This window comes from Diuraphis noxia, unplaced genomic scaffold (genome assembly GCF_037042655.1).
Source record: "Diuraphis noxia isolate RWA-SAM2 unplaced genomic scaffold, SU_Dnox_SAM2 contig0004, whole genome shotgun sequence".
In the NCBI taxonomy this organism is placed as follows: Eukaryota; Metazoa; Arthropoda; class Insecta; order Hemiptera; family Aphididae; genus Diuraphis; species Diuraphis noxia.
This window is the reverse complement of record NW_028301714.1, coordinates 40,531,930-40,554,318: the sequence shown is the minus strand read 5'-3', so window position 1 is coordinate 40,554,318 and position 22,389 is coordinate 40,531,930. Positions and strand designations below refer to the sequence as shown.

Sequence of the window (22,389 nt, the reverse complement as noted above, 5' to 3'; positions counted from 1 at the left end):
GTACTCTATGGTTTTTAAAAAAAAATTCCTATTCAATGTGTATTCGAATCGGGTAAGTTTTTTGTCCAAATTCGATATACCTAACAGTAATAATAATTGTATACCAATGTGTGCATCAGCTGACTTGCCAGGCTTAGACGAGGTAATTAGATTGATGATTCAAAAACCTACTAAAGAAGATTAGGAAATAAAATCTTCACCCCTTGATATTGGCGGTGGCGGCGGGGGAACAATAGTTTATTGTAAACTGGTATATGATAATAAATCGGCCAACGATAGTTTCACGGACACCGTCTCCCAGAAAAAAAAATAATAATAATAAAAAAAGCAGCGTATCGTGTAGGTATGTTTATTATACCTACCAGTGCCGGGGATCAGGAGGTATATATATAAACTTTCTCCACGACTGGGATCGTCTCCTTTATTCTCGCGATCGTCCGAGAAATGTACTGCGCGCGTAGTATTGCGATTTTGTTCCGGTGATGTGATTGCGGTGTTTTTTACTCTTAACGTTTTACAGTTTAAAATTCAAAAAACAACAGCCAATCGCTAAAAATCGGATCTTCGTTTTTCAAGTGTTCGGATATATAATAATACAAGGTTAGTTGAAATTTCGATCTCATCCTATTACAAACGAGGAGCCTATTTTATTATTAAATTAAGAAGCAGTTATTTTCTCGATCAATTATATTTTATATACATTCACGAAAGTATTTTTTTCGCGTTTAAAAAATGTGTACATTTTTAAGTTTTATTATATTTTTTACTCACATGTTTATCAGAAAAATGACTATTTATGGATAAAATAATTATACATACATAATATAATATTATGTAGGTATTTATATTCGTTCACACAAACCAATGAAGGCAAAAAAAATAATAACGAGTGTCCTTGTCTTTTTTCTATTAAATATTGAACGACAAAATTTGAGCGATACGTAAACTCACAAACACACATAATATTATATTATATAATTTATAAATAAAATATTGTAGAACGTCGATGTAGAAATGTAATAAATTTTCTTTCCAATTTGAAGCAGACGACGGCAGTCGTTACGGTTAGACGTGATGATGACGATCGATTTATTTCACATAATATTAAATATGATTTACATGGTGATTCACCAAGCCATATGCTCATCTCTGTAATATATATATTTTTAATAATACATTTATTCAAATTTATATCCTTGGAATTTTCTTAAGGACTATATTTTCAAATATTTTTTTTGTACTTTAGGAGTGTCATGTGAGTGAATGTGAAGTGAATCACGCTTTTTTATTGTACATTTTTCAGGAGATGATTTGTTTTCAAAATATTCATAAAACGAAATATGAATGAGTATTTTCTAAATTATTAAACTTAATGTAATAAGGCTAGTCTATAATACATAATAGGTTTAGAATTATTTTTCGTCAAGTTGTTTTATTGATTATATTGGAATTATGAGTCACGTAAAAATATTGCTGAATTACTATATTAGTAAAACAAATCTGTAATCACCATAGGAGAATAATTTTGAAATTTTTTCATTCAGATATAAAATATCACTGTTGCTGTATTGATACATAACACCATATGTCCACATAAAGATCATTGATTACCTAATTTTGATGACTTCGATAAGGTGCAGTACAAAATATTACATGACTCCAAAATATGTAGTATGTTCATTCTATCATTACCTGAAAATCAAATTATTAATTGTATAATAGTAGAAATTACAAAAATCTTTCACTGCTATCGATTAATATGCAAAAAAAAAGATTGTTTTAAAAGAACTTGGTCCAGAAACTTGTTTTCCCCTTATAAACTTTAACATTTCTGTGATATTGAAATGATTCGATGTCATATATATTTGAAAAAAAACCGGGTCACACCATCCTAACTGTCCTTTTTATAATATGCAATCAACACAATTATCTATTGTGCAAATAGCATAGAAAGATATATTAGGTTTCTGTTTTTTCTTTTTTTTTTTTAAATAAAAATATTATAACAATATACAAAAACGTGGTTAGTAAAAACTTATGCAAACAAAAACTGTATACATATATATCATATAGGTACATAGGTATTTCATTATTATTATTTAACTTCCCAGTTTGTGTATTTTTGCGTGCTTTTAGAATTTCACACAGGTCACGAATTGCGTTTAATTGAACGGTGTTACGTGTGGTTCTCTCATGGAACGTATAACGTCCAGAAAATGATTAATTAGTAATCTCGCATTCAAAATCGGTTAGCCGTCTAATTAGCCGTCGCTCGGTTGACTCTGATGTTTCCCACCAAGACACTAAACAAACGAACACCTAGCGTAATTCGAACACTTCAAACTCTTCGTAATGTAATAACATTATTATTATTCCCTAATGTCTAATAGTTTGTTGCAGACTGCAGACATGGAAAATAAAATGTATTGCATTCATAGGGCAAATCATATTCTATTCAAACGTGCGTAAAAAAGAAATAGTAGTCTACAATTCTAAATTAATATGCACACAGACACTGCATTGCGACTTTTTACAAAACATAACATTATTGCCCTAAAAAAGTCAGGCAGCCGGTACCTGACCATAAAAAAGACATAATTCCAGGTAAATCGTACAAACATTTTTTTTTTGCTCATCCGTACAATAATTAATATAGGGTCTCACAGGTTTGTGGATTTATTTCGAACATTTCAATATTATCATCAACTCCAAAACCAATGGCAATTGAAAATTCAAATATATGCTTACTAGCTATTTCTTTCAATATTCCATTGGAATGTCAAAAATGATATCATCACAGGTAGTTAAGTAGGTAGGTACCTAATAAACGTTCATTACGAAATTAGCATTTATTATTATCATTTATATTATACACCAATCTGAAAATTATTGAATTAAATCTTACCAAAACGTGAACGGTCGTCTACAGCTGTGATTTTCGTAACCATTAAAAATAATTTTACTCGTTAGTAAGTAGTTATTTCTGCGTTAAATATGCAATGATCGAAAAAAAATTTTATTGGCCAATACCGTAACACTTGACTATGAGGGAACGTGAAGAGAGTGTGTAAACGCACTTAATAAACAATTTTTTTTACATAAGGTATGACAGTAAAGATCTTTTCTACGACTACATTTGAATACAAAAAAGAAGAACTGAAATCATTTTATTTTTATTTTTTCATAAGTCAACATGACAGACTGTAATATTACCTATATATTTAATTTATTATTTGAGAATATTTGACTTTAACGACCACCTATGGTTTTAGTATGATATTTGACAAAAATACAAACGGTTCGTGTGTTGGGTGTGGGAGGCTGACGCCAAAGTTATTTTACTGTTTTTATCCAGAGCACCAATTATAACAATATATCAGTTAATTTATGATGGGTGATTATGGGTGGCGGGGGCGGGGGGGGGGGAATCGCGGAATCGATACTCACGATACATTGGACAGAGTAGGACTGCAGATACTGACTCGTTTTGTTTTTAAATTCATACGGGTGATTTTCGATAAAAGAATAATAATAAAATTAAAAATCGACGGACGAAAAATAATAATAATAATAATAAAAATGATAACAGTAATAACAACATCGCTGTCGTGTGAACAAAAACATCCAGCAGAAGTTGAAGTTGGATGGCTGACATTTGTTGACGCCGCTGCCTCCACACACCATTACCACCTCCGTAAACTATTCGTGCGCATAAAAAATAATATAATTTATATTATATTATTATAATGACACATTGTGCGTGCATAATTACATTGTTTGTACATTATCGACGCTATCTTATACTAGAGTGAACAAACGTATGTATATGCACATACGACTCATATATAAGTGTATCTACCTACTTGCAAATTGAAATTATGTTAGTTGTAGCTGTTTAGGACTAGTCTCCACTCAGAATCATAATATCTAGGATACCACATTATATTATTACTTACGTACAATTTTGTAACATATTATGCTCATGAATATGATTCATGCGCAACAACGCGTTGTTGCAGACGACAAATCGTTATTTTCTATTCACCAAACGCGTTGTATAATATTATGTAAAGATTAACTGTTCTTATGACGGTAAAATTTCAAATTTTTTGAATTCGAGGGTGATAAGTAATAGGTACCTATGCTATATTTTAACTTTAATACAAAACATTAACGCAACGATATTGCATACACATTAAAATGTCCAATGGTAAATTAATAAATATTTATTATTTTCATGGATTGTAATATATTCAAATAAAAAAAAGCGGGTAAGTCGTGTATGTCGCTCTGCTGTACAGTAAGTTACAAGTGGGTTACTGTAATGGATGGAATTAAATTTGAATCCAATGATATTATATCATTGTATACAAAAAACGATTCTGAGCGAAGACGGTTTATCTGTCTAGGATATATTATAGATTATTAAAAATTTTCAAATCTTAGATTTAAAAAGAAAATTTTTTATGAATTTCTAGCTTAAAATAATTCACGAATTTTCGTGATTTTTACATAATATGTTGTCAAAATTCAAAATTTGAACGCTCATAAAAAAAAATCATGACTATGTATTCCTTTTATTTTGCAACTGCTATTGTAAAAATATGTTAGGAGCCTTGTATTAAATTTTAAAATTTTAGAATTAAAAAGGAAAACTTTTATGAATTTCTATCTAAGATAATTTGAACATTGCCGTAATTTTTACGTATTTAGTCAAAATTTGAACTTTAAATGCTTATAAAAAAAATTTGTGACTATATATTTCTTTTATTTATCAATTGCTATTGTAAAAATATATAATGAGCCTTGTATTAAATTTTCAAATCTTAGATATAAAAGGAAAATTTTTTATGAATTTCTAGCATAAAATAATTTACGAATTTTCGTGATTTTTACATAATATGTTGTAAAAATTCAATCTTTGAATGCTTATAAAAAAAAATTGTGGCTATGTATTTCTTTTATTTTTCAACTTCTATTGTAAAAATATGTCAGGAGCCTTGCATTCAATTCTCAAATCATAGATTTAAAAAGAAAAACTTTTATGAATTTCTATCTAAGATAATTTGAACATTGCCGTAATTTTTACGTATTTAGTCAAAATTTGAACTTTAAATGCTTATACAAAAAAATCGTGCATACGAATTTTTAATATTTTTTAACTTCTATTGTTACAATGTGTTAGAAGCCTTGTATTAAATTTTCAAGCTTTTCTACCAAACAAATAATTTTTTATCGATATTTATAGAAAAAAAAACTAAAAAAGTTGAAAAATTAAAATGTCAGTAAACAGCACAAAACAAATCTAAATATTTTGAAAATTTTATCAAATATATAAAACGCCTATACAAACATTCAGTCAAAATTTAAAGTATCTGCGGTAATTTGTTTTAGAGTTACACCAAAATAAGGAAATCGCTAAAAGTGAAAATCCAATGTTGTAAAAATTTAAATTTCAAATGCTCATAAAAATTTAATTTGAATTTCCGGTGGAATTTTTATTTGTGATAAAGATTGAAAAATTTGTAAGGAACCTTCTATTAAATTTGGAAATCTTAGATTTAAAAAGAAAATTTTTTATGAATTTCTAGCTTAAAATAATTTGTGAATTTTCGTGATTTTTACGTATTTTTTCAAAATTCAAACTTTGAATGCTTATAAAAAAAAATTGTGACTATGAATTTATTTTATTTTTCAACTGATATTGTAACAATATGTTAAGAGCCTTGTATTAAATTTTCAAGCTTTTCTGCCTAACAAATAAATTTTTATCGATATTAATTAAAAAAAAAACTAATAATGATCGAAAATTTGAAATGCCTATGATAGTTCAACTTAAGTCGAAATTTTTTGAAAATTGCATGGTGGATAGAATATACTTATATAAACATTAGGTGAAAATTTCATGTATCTATGGTCATTTGTTTTAACGTTACATCTAAAACCAAAATCGATTTTGTCGAAAAATGAGTGTGCGTAAAATTTCCCGTTTTTCCCTTAATTTTTAGTTTGTTTTTCTCAATTATTTAGAAAAGTATTAAGAATTTTTTACTTTTAACCCCCCAAAGTACCAACTAGATTCACTTTCTGATCGAATGAGGTACTGAAGTCAAAAATCGAAGCATTTTTACTGCCCCAAAACGTGATGACAGACACAAAAAAAAAAAAAAAAAAAAAAACACACATCATGGTAAAATCAATACATTCATCGCTCCGCTCAGAATCTAAAAATATTATGAACCTTTTTCCACTATTACCGGGATTGTCTGTATTATGTTTTAATATTTTGGAAACACATCCAAAGTATAGGTAAGCCCTAAAAATATAAATACTGTTTTAGTCAAGGTATCCATTAGATATTGGTAACCAAAAACTTTAAGAGTTTAGCTAAAAATTCAATTGTTCTTGCATTAACCTCTAAATTCAGTCATCCCATGTATTGTTTGGTGAAACAAAATGGTCAAACTTCTTACACGGTTGCATTCGTAAATTTTACGAGAGGAAAACGTAGGTAGGTACCTGAAACGTAGCACTACTCATTTGGATGCGTTAAGTACGATATGATTATGTATAGTCGATGATCTGTGTGTGTGTTTGTTATATATACTTACATGTTATTATACAATTTATATTTCAGTATACATTTTAAATTATAGTTTATAATGTAAACATTACATAAAAGGTACATTAGGTATTTTTATTTATAGCTTATAGCTTAAACGTACCGTACATAATAGTTTGAACGTGTATTAATTTCACCATTTCACGTAGTTTTTAAATAAGCAATTTTTAAAAATCTAACTTAAGTATGCTATTTAAAGTAACTTACCATCTGACTCCCATATAGTTGTCGTTATAATATGTTTTAAGGGTTTCCTAGAAGTTTGAGCTAGATACGATAAATTATTTTATAACATTATCGAAAAGCTGGTGAATTCATATCAAAGATAATTACATATTACAATATTGTGTTAGTATTATATTATACTTATAACTTAAATAATCGAGCTATATTATATCAAATAATATAAATTTTACTTTGGATTAATCCAATGGGTTTTATAGTATTATAGCAAAAGAGCGCACGTCAAATCATTTACGCAATATCAATATTGATATTACTTATACTATAATATCAATTTTGTGTAGTTACTAAATCACCCACTCGTAAGTTGATAATACTTAGAAATTAATTTTATCTTCTATATTAAATTTATGTTGTTGGTAAACAATAAAAACCAAAAAATTCTGTTAAACTTCTTTTTATTATTATTATGACAGTATTATTTCATAGTGTCAAATACAGTTATGTATAACTGTATAATAGACATAACAATTTTTTTTTTTAAATTGTAACAAATAATAATCTTTTTATATTAGTTAGAATATTAGATACATATTTCATGATAATATAAAATTATATTGTGACGTGGCATGGCAAATATTGTTGCCATATTCTGATAAGTGAAAAATATTACTCCAGTTTTTCAAGTATTTGATTATAAATACTGTTATTAAATTTTTTTTATTTCTATTGAACACTTTAATTTAATATTTCATTTTTTAGTTACAAAATTACAATTTATTAGTATGAATGAATTTATTTATGATAATTTTATTGTTTTCTATATGAAGATTACTTGTTATAATTTTGAAAAAATAAAATTGATAATTTATGCAGTAGTAGAATATTCTAAATATTCTTAAAGAAGATTCTTGAGTTTAAATTCTTTGAAGATTGGTGAATATTTAAAAAACAAAACAGTGCTCTATCATTTCGCAATTTGTTCTTTTTTTTTTATGTCTAGTTAGTGCTATCTATGATTTGGAGTTAAATATTTCATAAGGATTTGTGAAAAATTATAGAAAAAGTGTTTATATAAAAAAATTTCCTGTAAATTTCTATGCATAAATTATTCCGAATAGAAGAATTTGATATCATAATGTTTAAAAAAAAAACTAACTACTTGTTCAATGATTTATAGTATTTTGCGGTTTGATGAAAATGTAAACTATTTTTAAGTAAAATGTAGATGTGTAAATAGGATATCAAGTTTTTTATTTTTCATTCCATCATATATTTTTTATGACACTGTGCCTGTGGATCATATAAGTACTAATATGTCCTTCATTAAACACGGTCTTGTCGAGGTCTAGCGCGAGTCAGACATGGATATAACTATATGATATTATGTATATTAAGCGATACCTATTATAAAAAGTATAAATTATTGTTACTTGTATAATATATTATGATGCAGCTGCGCATTTAGATTTTACCGATCGATTCTGGCTCCCGAAATGATTGACTAAGACAATTTCGAAGGTTTTTAACGATTTTTTATAAATTTTTGTTTCAGTGAATTCCAGAGACGCCCAAAATGTTGTGGCAGTTTTTGCCCGTGTGCTTTCTGGCAGCCCTCGTCAAGGTAAGTCATTTGTGGATTGAGAATGAGCTATATTGTGAAAACAGGATGACCACTTGTTTATGTAAATTTCGGGGTCAGAGATCATGATCATATTCGGTATATTGTTTAGGAGGATCGACTTGAAGTAGAGTTATATGTTGAAAAGTGGTTTATAAGAATATTATTTAGTTAACTTGATTTGTCAAGGATATACAATAGCTTTTAAATATCAGTATCTTGATCGTAAACGCGTTCTTAATCAAAAACTAAAAATATTGTATTACAACTAATATATAATTATTTTGATTTTCATAAACTATTAATATATCATGTGAAATTTGCATCAGGCTTTTGATAAATTTATGGATAAATCATAACTGACGTTCTAAATAGTAATTTTAAGCAGACAACTCGTTGGTAATATAACTTTCACTATTGTTGACTGTCCCTCAAGTTCTTTTCTCCACTTAAAAGCGTGCATAGTGAGCAATAAAAAAATAAATAATTTTCGGACTTGTGTACACAATAATACCTACTAGTAACGTATACATTTAAAATAGCGATTGTGTGCATTTATGTAGGAGTATGCATTCGCTTAAAAATTATAAATTTTAATTCCAGTCTGATTGTTTTTCAAAATTTAAAAAATGTTCAAATATTAATTAATTTAATAATCCTAACTCCTATTGTATGAGAAAGGAGAATCAATTTTAAGTTACGTTTTGGGAGAAAAAATTTAAGACCTTGGTAACACAGGTGCTGATATTTTTTGATCGGAGTTAAGATTAGAGAAAAGATTAGATATGTTTTAGAGATTTATGGTTCTACAAAATAAAGCGATCATATTGTGTAAACAATATATATAAACAAGCGAAATGATTGAAACAATATCTTATCGTATTTTAGTAGTTTAAAATAACGTACTAGGTAGTCACACGGTTTTGGATGAAATCACCTGAGAATAACAAATTAATGTTATACAACTACTTATATTCATTTTTTCAACATAATATTATTTAAAATCTAATTAGACCATTCAAGTGTATTGTTATAATTAATTAGTATTTTCAATTCATATTTTAACTTAATTATATTAGTTTTAAAAATATAAGTAGGTATACCTGTTCTAGTACACTCTAAATTATATCACATTATATTGGGTCTTGATTGTGTACATCTTTCTTTTTTTTTTTTTAGTAATAAAAAGTGAATACAAGTCATACTGTTGTTTACTTCATACACATACGTGTTGTTAGCGTTGATTATAGTAAGACATTTTCAAATAACGATTTTATTTATGTACTGTACATACTGTAGTTACAAATATATATATATATCTATTTGATTTTAAACTGACTCGAGAAGCGTAACATTAATGCAATATATGTTTGTATGGGAGTTTAAAGCTTCATTGGTTTTTGTATTTATTATGTATACATGCTATTCAGAAAAAGTTAATTAAATTTAAATAGGAGTTTCTATAAATCGACAATAATTGTGACTTCTTCTTTCTTGAGCGTTTTAAAGGAATATATTAATAATTTATCAGGCCTTAAAGAAAATGTTACATTCATACAAATAGTATTAATTTAATTGGATTTACATTTTTTCCATTGATCATAATTGATTAAATGAAAAAATAATAATTATTTTTAGTATTATGAGTATTTGTTTAAAATTTTGATTAATAAATTATACATATTTAATTGGATGAACTGTATTTTCTGTAGTGTTTGAAGATTGCATATTGTTTAGGTTTTTTTTTTTATTGTTAAGATTTAAATGTCTCAGCATATTACATGCTATTACAAGTCAGTTTACAAATTACAAATTACAAATTCTATTAATAATTATAATTAGTTTAAGATATCATGATAGGTGTATATATTTTAAAGTTAGTATTTGTGGGGGTAAATTATGGTTGATTTTTGTCTTCGCTTTGGTCTGGTATAAGAAAATCTTGCGGTAGACGTGGTTTTAAACGCCGATTTTTCGTTTTGATTCCTAGATTGTAAAACCGTGCGCCATCGGATGTTTTGAGTTTTGCGTGAAAGTTTTGGAATTGTGTTTTTATCTAGTCTTGGAGAAGGGGATTCCTGTGTCGTTGTAGATTTGTCTATTCCACATGAACCATGGTGCTTTTAGACATATTCTTCAATATTTATTTAGAAGAATTTGGAATTTGTTGATTTTTGAAGAGGAAGCTGCTTCCCAGATTTCATTTGAAGGGTTGATTTAAAGTTAACTAGGTGATATAGTGTGTTTATTCTTGCATAGCCTTGAGTGAGTTTTTGATTTATATGAATTTTCCATGTCATTTTTTTATCTAAAACACTCCAAGGTACTTGGCAGAGTTTTTTAGGATTTAAAATATTATGATAATATTTATATGACATTATGATAATAATTACGAGTGTACCTACGGTGAAACTAGTGGATGAAATTAAATATAGGTAGTAGGACTACTTCGTTTCGGTAGGACTTTGGAAATTGATATAACTTGAAACGAATACTCTTCGGCTCGAATAATTTTGAAAATTTCATATTGTCTCAATTAAATAGTACATTATATTATTTTGTGTCTGAATATTGTATACCATCGTCCGGAATCATATCGATCATCATCAACCACGAGGTACTGCGAAAGGTCCTCGTGTTGTAAAATCATTATACTAATATATGTAATTTGTGTTACGGTACCTTACGAGCGGTTTTTATGAAGTTTTTTTAAAATCTATTTTATACATTTTTTTTAACGATATATTACGTTCATAAGTACCTACCAACCGATGATCGTGACAATGTACCTCACCGTGATGACAATGCGTTATTATACCATTATATACATGTTTGTACCGGCCATCAGCACGCATGTACAAACATTTTTGTGCTCAGTTGTTTAGTCTGTTAGAAAATAATAATAATAATATGTAATATTGTTATAATATATACTGGGCGTACGTTAGATATTATGAAACATGTACGATGCGACAGGGCTCGTTGTTATACAATTTGAAACTCAAAATCACTAAGACAATACCTACATCATACTGCATAATATATAGATCGCATTATGTTAATTGTTATACTATCGAAATAACGTCCGAAACGCCTTCGATACATAATATTATAATGTACGATATTATTATTATAATAGGCACTATAATAATCCTTTCGCTTTCTCGATGCGCATTCACACGCCTCCAACGTTATAGCTCCGCACCCGATCGTCACTATGCGATGTTTTAATAAATTACACGAAACATGCCATTTCATAATGTAGGTAGGTACCTACCTATTAAAATACAGTTTAACAAATTAAATACATACAGTGTCGGTTTGCATAGAAGACGTATCATAGATTGATTAATCAGTTTTGGTCTACTTATTCATTATTTGTGTTCTTTCTGAAAACTATATTGCAAATTATAATTTATATAAATGGAATAAAAATGTCAATATTTACATCTGAGCGTGTGAATTAATTTATTTCGTGACAAATTTGGAACACGTGAACCCGATTAATTCTCATTAAATCCCGAAAATACCATATTCTAATGATGGTACGATAGGTAATTATAACATCGTCGATATGTTTGACGAAAAATAAAGATATCCAGCGATAAAAGTTATACGTGATGTGTGCTAACCATGTAAAATTATTTTAATCAACTTGATCGGTGCACTGCATTATAATGATAACCCGATAAGAGGAAGATTATTGGGTACTGGCGATCGGTGATAAAAATTTGATTTGTTTGTCAAAACGAACGGTTGTTGGTTCCTGCCTGGGCAATCACAGTATAGCTGATATCTGATAAAAATTATAGTACGTACCTATATTATGTCGGCCACGTTAACTTATAGTAATACATAGTAACTTTAAAAAAAGACAAGAAACGATTAAAAATAGAAACAAATTATAATCCCACTAACTTTTGTTGTAACTTAGGTAGTATAGTCTACAATACGGTACATTTAATATGAACCTACAATGACAAAGATCGTAAAGAAATAGCAATTGAGATGGATCGCAATTTTACTAACGTATATTATATATCATGGTTTGTTATTTATTTTTTCCGTTATAGAATCAATTTATTGCGGAACATTAATTTTAAATATTACGGTTTAAGTATAATAATTGCATGTATATAAGTTATAATTAAGTTCGTAAGAAATGTGATGACGAGAATGTGAATAGAGAGAATAAAAAAAAATCATTAATATTTAACTTAATTATTATAATTTATGATATATATTATACATATACGTTCCCACTGAACGGATTTGAGTGCGTGATAATATACCCATCTTGAGTACCACGTGCTGTTGATTATGCAAATATATGAGTGGTCGGGTGGTCGGAGAATATTGTGTTCACATAACAGTCACAATCAGTCCAAAAAGCTACCCAAAGTACAGCAATTGTATAAGTGTATCGAAATTCAGTATTGTACCTTGAAAATATTTGCATCGTGAAACGTTATAAATTTATTCAGAAAATCCGTGTTTGGGAAAATTTGTACGAGATCCTTTGAAAGATAAATAACCTTAATTGGAAATAGTAAGACATCAAAATAATTATACAATTCGTACAAACAATTTGCTTACTCTGAAAGTTCAGAATTGTCTAAAGTTTATCTTTTATAATAGGTAGGTACATAATACTCTATCTAACATTATGGTATTCAACTATTTAGTGTATACTAAACAATGTGCTTTGAGTTTCAAACTTTGTGGAGCATTTAAAAGATATAAATAAGAAATAACACATAAACACTAAAAGATGTTGAAAGGGTTAATGAAATTGTATTACAAATATCTTTATCATAAATTATTATTATTAATTGTTTTCCCAAAAACCCAACTGAAGTTATAAAAAATTATGTAAAATCAAGTGATTATCTTTACAGTGCGCTTATATAATGTGTTACTCGGTAGCGGGTATATCATTAATAATAATTATAAGGTAGTTGCTAGGGTATCTACTCCCGTCTATCCCTTTTCAGTTTTCGATAACTTTTTGAGCGAGCGGACAGAAAATGTACTTATATACAATTTGTTAAATTAATATTTCCAATAATTAATAAAGAATGCTTCATACTTTGTAGTAATTAAAATATGATAAGGACCGTTGTAGAGAAAAATTTAATACAACATTATTGGATGTAAAAAAAATCACGAAATAAAAAAAAATCAATGAATTTATTTACACGATCGGCACAAACTGCAACGAATAAATGACTAAAATTAATTACAATAAAATATTTTCTGCGCGAAATCAATACAATATTCTAGCTTACAAATATGGTTGTCGAATATTTCAATTTTCTTTAAAAAAATTCTTTCTCTTAAGCGAGTAAAGAAATAGGTAGTATCTAAGTTGCTAAAATAGGTATTTCTATAAGCAAAAATTTATCACTTATACAAAATAATGTAAGGGTAATGTTGTAGACTGTTGACGGTCGTGCAACGATAGTTTACAAATATATTAGAAGGCCATGTGAGTTTAATCATTAATATAATACGACTTGCACGTGGAGGTATTCTTAACTTAGATCTTTATAACTTATTGTCACTAAGTAAGGCGTAAATAATATACACTTTTGTAAAGTTTCCGTATGAATACCAGTTGGGATAACGGAGTGCCGCATAACAAAAGGCACAGCTAACTAGTGTGACTTTCTGCACCTCGCGATAATATCGTCTTCAGTTTTATTGTATAAGACATTCATATATATTTATATATTTATCATATTTTAGGTAAACATAAACTTTATAATAACTCATCGTATGTCCGGAGTGGTAAGGGTGGTAGGGTTAGGTCCTTGACTGACAAAGTGCAACCATATAGGAGTTTTAACTTTGGCGGTGATGGCAGCGTCGTACCCGACGTTCATTAATCATTCAACGGTGGTTTTACCGAGCCCTCATATATATATATTTCACAACTATTACGGTGTTACGTCCTGTAATCGGCGCTCGTTGAACGATTGCGACATATCCAGCGAAAGAGAGAGGGAGGTGCGAGAGTCTGAATACCGCAAACGAGAAAGACAAGGATAAATATGATTCTAACGATGGGCTACTATACGATTATCGGATAATGATGCCGTGTAAAGATTTACAACGAGCGCTTATTATTTTACAACATAATGACATTTGACTCGTCGTCGTAGTTTGTCGGAGAATATGAAGAAGAAGAAGACGATCCGATACAAATGTTACGAAACTCTGAGTAGCTGGTGATAGGTGCCTGAACCTTACGCGTCGCCTGCAGTATAGTATGTTATTATAAGGATTATGAATAATTTAAACGCGTTTATAAATACCAAGGACGCGGACGACTCTTTGACCGATTATATCAAACAGTATATATACCGACGACGAAGGAATAATTTTCGAAGAAAACAAGATTTCACTAAGAGGTCGAATGTGGGAACCACATACGTATATATTATAACAATTGATGTTTATACAGTTTAACTCCTTAAAGAATTTGTATGTTTTAGTTACAATACATTCGTCTTAGAAGATTTCAATACATTTCGATTACCTCCGTTGACCACAATATGCTTTAACTTACAAACGCTACTGCAAGTTCTATTTCTGAAATAAGTTCGATCACTTGTAAACAGTAACTTAGTAATGAAACACATAAAAACTGAGACACAACTTTTGCAATAACACTCTTTCAAAAACAAGATATGTAAATAACTCAGCTAAACCATTAATTAATGGACAAATAATAAATTGAATTTTTAAATGTTCAAAGTTTCAGGAAGTGTCAAATGCCACTAATATACATTTGTGTAAGAGTCTAATTGTTTACGGTCTCTCCTACTAAATAGAAAAGCTATACAATAATAATATATTATGCAGTTTTTAGATAATTTCTTCTATCCAAAAAACGATTTGTCAGGCGTATTGTAATTAAACCAAAAATAAGCATTTATTGTTTTATAACGGATTTCTGGTTTCACCGATCTCAAGGAAAAAAAATCGAAGAGACCGCTGTGGTGGAGACGACAGTTATATAATTTATTGCACGAATATACATTTTTTGTAATGAAAATAATGGTTTGGTGCAACGATGAGTGATATTTCGCGAATATATACAATATTATACATAATAATATATACCAATATTATATATGCATATTATGTGGTATATGACTATTGTGCAACTTGAACGGATATACGTTATAGATATATAATATTATATCAAACATTTATATATACAGTGTGATTTTTTTATCGAAGAACACTCATTATTTAAAAAAGTATGAGTGTATGAGTATGAGTGTTCTTCGATAAAAAAATCACCCTGTATATATATATATATCATATATGTATGTATTCGTCCACAGCCGTTGGTATTATGATAAACGTCGCTATGGAAGTTTTTGTCAATTTCACCGAGCACGTGGTTCAAAGTTTCGGTATGAATTATTCGGTAGTTTCACGGAGTAGAAATATATACACATAAATATATACACATCCAGTACCTTTTATAGACGATAATATTCAAATATTGTCTGCCTGAAGTTAATATTATAGTGAGTGAGCCTTGTGCGATGCAAAATTATTGTTTTTGATAATTTATATATTATAATATATATGGCCGCGGGAAAAGTTTTCTACATGGATCGTTATTATGGCCGAAAGAAGATGAGGAATAAAACATAATTTAGTTTGCGTTTTTTAAAGTTATACGATCCATATAATATAAATAATATACACTCTAGATAATTGCGAATTATTACCATGATTAATGCTCGAATGTAGATTTTTTTTAACACGTTTTATTTTGACTTATTTATATTGCTATGTAATTTAATGTTTTAAGGTTAGGCTAAGTATTTTCAATCATTAGCTTAGAAAAATTAAACAATTAATTATTACATTTTAATTTTAAATTGCATGCAATTCAAAATTCATATTTTGTAATAATTGTGTATAATGTAACGTTAGACATACAGTTTTTTAAGCTTATTTTGGTATTTTTTAGTGATGCGTGTCTATAAATATTTAATTGTATCTATTTCCTGGTTCTAATTGTAACCAAAAACAGTGTACTCGGTTTTTTTAAAATTTAAAATACACTATTAGCATTTTTTTTTTTTACCTGGAGTTAAGAATTATTACATTAACTTGCTTCTAAATATTTGGCATGCAGACTGAGTGAATTTTATATTTCGGGTTGTATAATTTTATTTCGTTTTCTTTTATTATTTCGAAACTTCGTGATTATATGCGTCGTTAATTCATAGTGTTAATTAATATTATTTTTAATCATCAATGTATAGGTAGGTACCTAAATGTTTTGCACAACTATAAAGCGATCACAATGAAAAAATAAACAAAATATGTCGTTTGGGAATGTTTTATTATAAATTAATAATTATTCTATTTTATAAAAAATTTGTTACAATTATAATAAATGCGTTAAAGTAAAATATTAAGATATGCATAGTAGTTCCTGGTTTGTTCATAAATTAACTGTATATAAGGTTTATCTGTATTTTGGGACTTTTCACTCTCATTTTTGTGAATTAGTATTCCTTTTAATAAAAATAAAAAACATGACATATATAAAAACAACATTATATTGATTAATAAAATTTCGACCATACGTTGTGCCATTTTTATTCTACTTCAGAACCCAATTTTTTTGTATGTAGGTATAACAACATTTCGTCGCATGTCTTATAATTATGAAACAAAACTATTATTCGCGTAATACCTTTTATAATCTCGTAAAAAACAGCGTATTGTAAATCATACCAAAAATTGTACAGACAATTATACACAAACGGGTTATACCGTTGAAATTTCTAATAAATTATTGATTCTTATGGCAAAAATACCAACGCTACTTGTATGGGTATAAATATACTGTAGCATCATCAAAAAAATCTCGATTTTCATAATAAACTAATTGCATCACGTATAGGTAGTTAATATCCTATATAAATTATTGTGATTAAATTCAATAATGTTTGTCTTCAAAAGTGTATTATATAACTGATTATAATATAACTGGTTATTCGTGTCGGAATTACATGGACGTTTTTGGGCAATCGAAATTAACCAATTTCTGATAAAATCACTAGATATGGTCTTGTATAGAAACATTTTATTCAATTAAAGTTAACACCAAGGTTAAATTGGTTTATTTTGATGTTCAAATTGCAGGCATGGACTCTGCGAATTTACGTGGTTCGTCGTATTGGACTAGGTACTTTTGGAATATCATTTTATGACCAATAAACAGTGATAAGAAAACTATATGAATTTACCACGTTTAAACTTTTAAATATAATGCGTGTTGCGAACTTATTACTTTCATTTGTGCAGCAATTTTCATGTTAGTGTCAACGTAAAAAAGATAATATTGTACTGAAATACTATCGTAAAATGTAGAATGTATATTTACTAGGGAAAAAATTACAAAAAAGAACCTATCCTGCAGCTGTGATGACGTAACATGAGATCTAGACATTGGTTTACAAAAGATGAAGAACACGAACATGGCCGAACGGGATAATAATGCAATCGAAAATTTTATTCCAAAAAGAAAAAAACTAATTTTGTCTGTGATAGTTTTAATGATAGCACGGCTTCTGTATTGTACACGTGTGCGATCCAATTACTTAAAAAATGTTATACATACACATATAACTCTTCCCGTTCGCCGTTTTTTATGTATTTTTAATTGTTCGATCGTGTGTAAAAAAATATTTTTTCAGCAAGAAGTATTGTTAAAAAGACAAAAGACCCAACGAATTGTTAGGTTAACGGAACCTTATTACCTATAATTTTTTGAAAAGCCAAAATTTTAAAGTGGACTTTTTTAATATCATTTCTTATTATTGCTGATTACTTTTTGTACACTAAAAATTACCTCAATCATTTCTTATTAAGAAGCCAATGTAAAACCACTAGGTATTCATACGTTTTGAATATAAATGACCGATAATATAAATTATATATATATATTTAAGATATTTAATTGAAACGACTCACGATAAAAAAAACTATAAATTTGTATGTTTAATATTAGTATTGTTCGTTAATAAATTAAGTTCATAGGGCATACTAATAATTATTAAAAATAAAAATATTACAATTCTAAATTTATATTTTTCTTAGTCTTGAAAAATATTTGGTTAAACATATGTTGACTCCAGTTTTGACAAAATTACTGTAACTGTAACTATATAGCTGTTGCACCTATCTGTTTTTATATAAATTGAGTTCTATAAAAATCATTAATTTACAGCTCTAATCTCCGATATCAACTAAATTAGTTAGCATGTGATAACGATCGAATTGTCAATTTCTTTAAAAAAAAAAACGGATGGATACGAACCTAAGACGCGATCACTAGTCGTTGTATCGACACGCGTAAAGTAATAATAATATAAGGAACGCATTTTAATAATCTTGTGATTTACGTACGTATTACCCGTGGGCGTGGTAGCGGGGGGTTGCGGCCAACGGGAAAGTGGTCGAAAAAGCTTGACGGACTACGTTTCACTTTCGATATTTAACAGAAATCATCTGACGTCTATTTAAAAAATACACATAAACCATGTCGTTATACTATCGTTAAAAATCCAACTGCAACGTTAGACGGTCGGTCGGTGATCCCGGCACGAAATATTAGATAAACATCGTGAATAACGTTCTAACGGATGTATTACTAAATGTCCATGATTGTGAGGAATTCATGGTGCAGTCTATGTTAAATTTACTACGATTATTTTGAAATTTAACAGTTAGATAGGTGAATTTTCCCTCCACAAAATATTTCAACAATAAAAACTTGACTGAAATAAAAAAATTGATATTTATCTCATTACAGGAACTAATGAGCATATTTTTTCAACTAAATTCGTTCCAATATTAATTCACTATTTATTTTTAACTTGTTTTTATATTTTTTTTTCAACTTAATCAATTGAAAACCATCTTCATTGATAGTTTTGGAATTTACAGTCTTTAAAAATAATTTACGGATAATGTGGAAGGTTAACTGACAACTTTATACTTGTGTAATATGATGTAGGTATACGGTAACTGGCATGAACATGACACTTATCGATTTCCTTGAGTTATCAATATTCACTTGAACTTGCAGAGTACGTTTCAAGACGTGTGATGAACTATTTATTTTCATAAATGAGTCTACAAAATTAAAAGGCATTACTTGCGTTTAAACATGTGAAACGTATCATATGACAAAAGTTTATTCAATTACTATGTTTATTATTCTCACTAATACTGAACATTTTGGCAATTTTTTCTGTGATGGTAAATTATTATGGTCCTATCTGTTAATAAAGTAAGAAATACAGACCAGGTTTATGAGAAAGACATCCGAATGACGGGCACATAAAAAATATCACTTCATGTCAGCCTATTATAGTTATCCTGGAGATATCACGGGGAGGTTGACTAACTCGTCTTTTCGTTGAGTGGGTTTTTCGTAAGTTTTTAATATAAGATTATAGTAGTATGGTAAAAACTTAAAATTTAAAGATTTTAACGAAATAAAACTGCCCAATTATTATTTTTAACTTTGTCGTCTATTGTTTATAATAAACGCTTCTTTTTGAAATATTCTATTCGTTTTGTACTCTTCATTCTGAATTGTATGTAAGTATCAAATAGATCAAATTTCAACTTTGAAGTAACATATTGACGCATTTGGTCGATACACATATCTGGTGTAGAACGAGATTTTTAGTTTTGAGTGAAAACTTTCACATCTGGTACAGTTGCAAGGTGTTCTAGAGGGAACATGGAAGCCGGTGAATTACTCGGGTCGTAAGTCACCTTTAACTTAAAGGTTATCGTGCCGGAATTCATTCGTCTTTGACGTCGTCAACAACACGCCGGACTGCAATTCACCCACAGCAGAGATTTTAAATTATATCACTGGAAGAATCGAGACTTGATCGCTGTCAACATTATTGACATGTGCAATCACAATATTTATAAACATTTTTGATGCTTAGCTTGTTATTACATTTCGAAACTATTTAATTTTCATACTTTTGACTCTGATTATTTTAATGACTTTCATTCGTAATTCGTATACCAGTTTTTACACAACACAATATATTACATATTATAATCAAGTATTAAGTTATTATAATACACCCGGTTTATGGAATTAAATATTTGTAAAGTCGTCGTTTTAACGGCGCATAATTATGTACGTGTAACAACACGAGAAATATTATCATACGAACATCAATCAATGGCTATATTAAATTTGCCGAAGACTGATACTAGTAATACTATGGAATCGTGTCGTCTCGTCTTATACATTACTGTGCTACCTGCGGCTGCAGTGTTGTTTGACACGTGTATTATTATTATTATTATCATTATAATATTATTACGTGTATACAAAACCCACGTGCGCGCATGCATATTTTTCACTATTAGCGAAAATCCGTGAATAATACGATAATGGCATTATATACCTACGTATAGGTATATATACTACGTCAATACGTTATACCAACGTCAACGCAATTATGTACCGAATCGAGGCCAAAGTATCATCCCGAAAGAGATGGATTTTTTTGCGTTATTATTTCGTAGATGGACTATCATTATAAGCGACATCGCGGGTTCACCCCCTTCCCCCTCCTCACATTTACACACCGGAATTGCGTCACGCTCTCGTCTCCAGCGCCCCGGGGACGTGAAGAAGCTATTGCGATTTACGTGACCTGTGGAATGTTAATGGTAAATAAATAAAAGTTCGTCCCCGCTGTATTCACCGTCGATCGTTCGAAAAAGTCTCGTTCGATAGGTAGATATACCTATTATAATAAGACGTCACTGCCGCGCTGCCGTCGTGTTCCTTTCACGTTGTTTTATCGTAGGTTATATTATGTATATACCTACACACACAGCATTATTATAATAACGCTATAGCGCACGACCTTTGACCCGAACCTGAGACTGGAAGAGTTAAGAACCTCTACCTCGCCGCACTTTTCCTTTTCCGCCAATACTATTGTACAAGAAGTACACTGCATGGGCGTCGTGCGAGGAAGTATTTTATCTACTGCCGGTTAAACGAGCAATCCTTTCATAATATTATCATCTGCAGCTCCTCCACGAATGACGCGCGTCGGTCTTCTGCCCGAGTGGTTGAGGAGGGGATAGGTGGAGACAACAGTATATTGTATACCTTTGATCCATACCGTCGGCGCTTTCACCACGACCGGAAACAATATATTTTATATACATGAATGACGTTATGTACCTATATTATTATATAGGTACGTATATATTAACATTATATTCGTCGTGTGTGTTTTTTTATTTTTTATTTCGTCGGATCTTATATCCTGACAGTCGATAGGTACGCTATAATATTATCGTATTGTGGCCTCTTATGAAATGATTATATTATATTAGTTTATTTTATTAGTCACCCATAGGCCATAATATAGGTATCTATATTATGTATATTATTATAATCTACGACACAATCGCGCCACCGCAGCTACCTAACCCGCGTATGTGTGTATGGCGTTTATCGACGCCCACGCTACCCACGACAAACGATTCGTTAACGTCGTATTATGTACCACTACTTACTTACGAGTCATATACGTGTAACATAATATTATTATAACGTTGTTTTTCCAGTCCGATGGATCGTTTACGGCTTTACGACCGACCGTGTGCTACGTTTATTTGCAGATCACTGCAATGCTTGTAAAATAATAAAAATGATACTACAGATGATAATATTAGTGTCTATTGTAAATAAATAATCTGACTGATTTGCCAGTAGGTTTCGAATAAAACGTAATAAGTATAAGTTATTATCAATAATTCTTAGATGCAGATTTTGATTTCTATGTCGCTTTTAATTTTTTATTTATTTTTGGTATATAATTATTTTATTTATTTATTTTATTTTTTTAATTATTTTATTTTT

At 29.1% G+C, this 22,389-nt stretch overlaps 1 protein-coding gene across 1 annotated transcript in view; it reads left to right on the top strand.

Moving 5' to 3' along the window:
- Positions 1 to 414: 414 nt before the first annotated feature.
- LOC149056045 (uncharacterized) overlaps positions 415 to 22,389 on the top strand; it is a 31,536-nt gene continuing 9,561 nt past the window's right edge. Inside the window, exons 1-2 of the mRNA XM_089227876.1 lie at positions 415 to 600; positions 8,361 to 8,429. Of these exons, the coding sequence (XP_089084002.1) occupies positions 8,382 to 8,429 (48 nt within the window). The 5' untranslated portion in view covers positions 415 to 600; positions 8,361 to 8,381. The remainder of the gene's footprint in view (positions 601 to 8,360; positions 8,430 to 22,389) is intronic.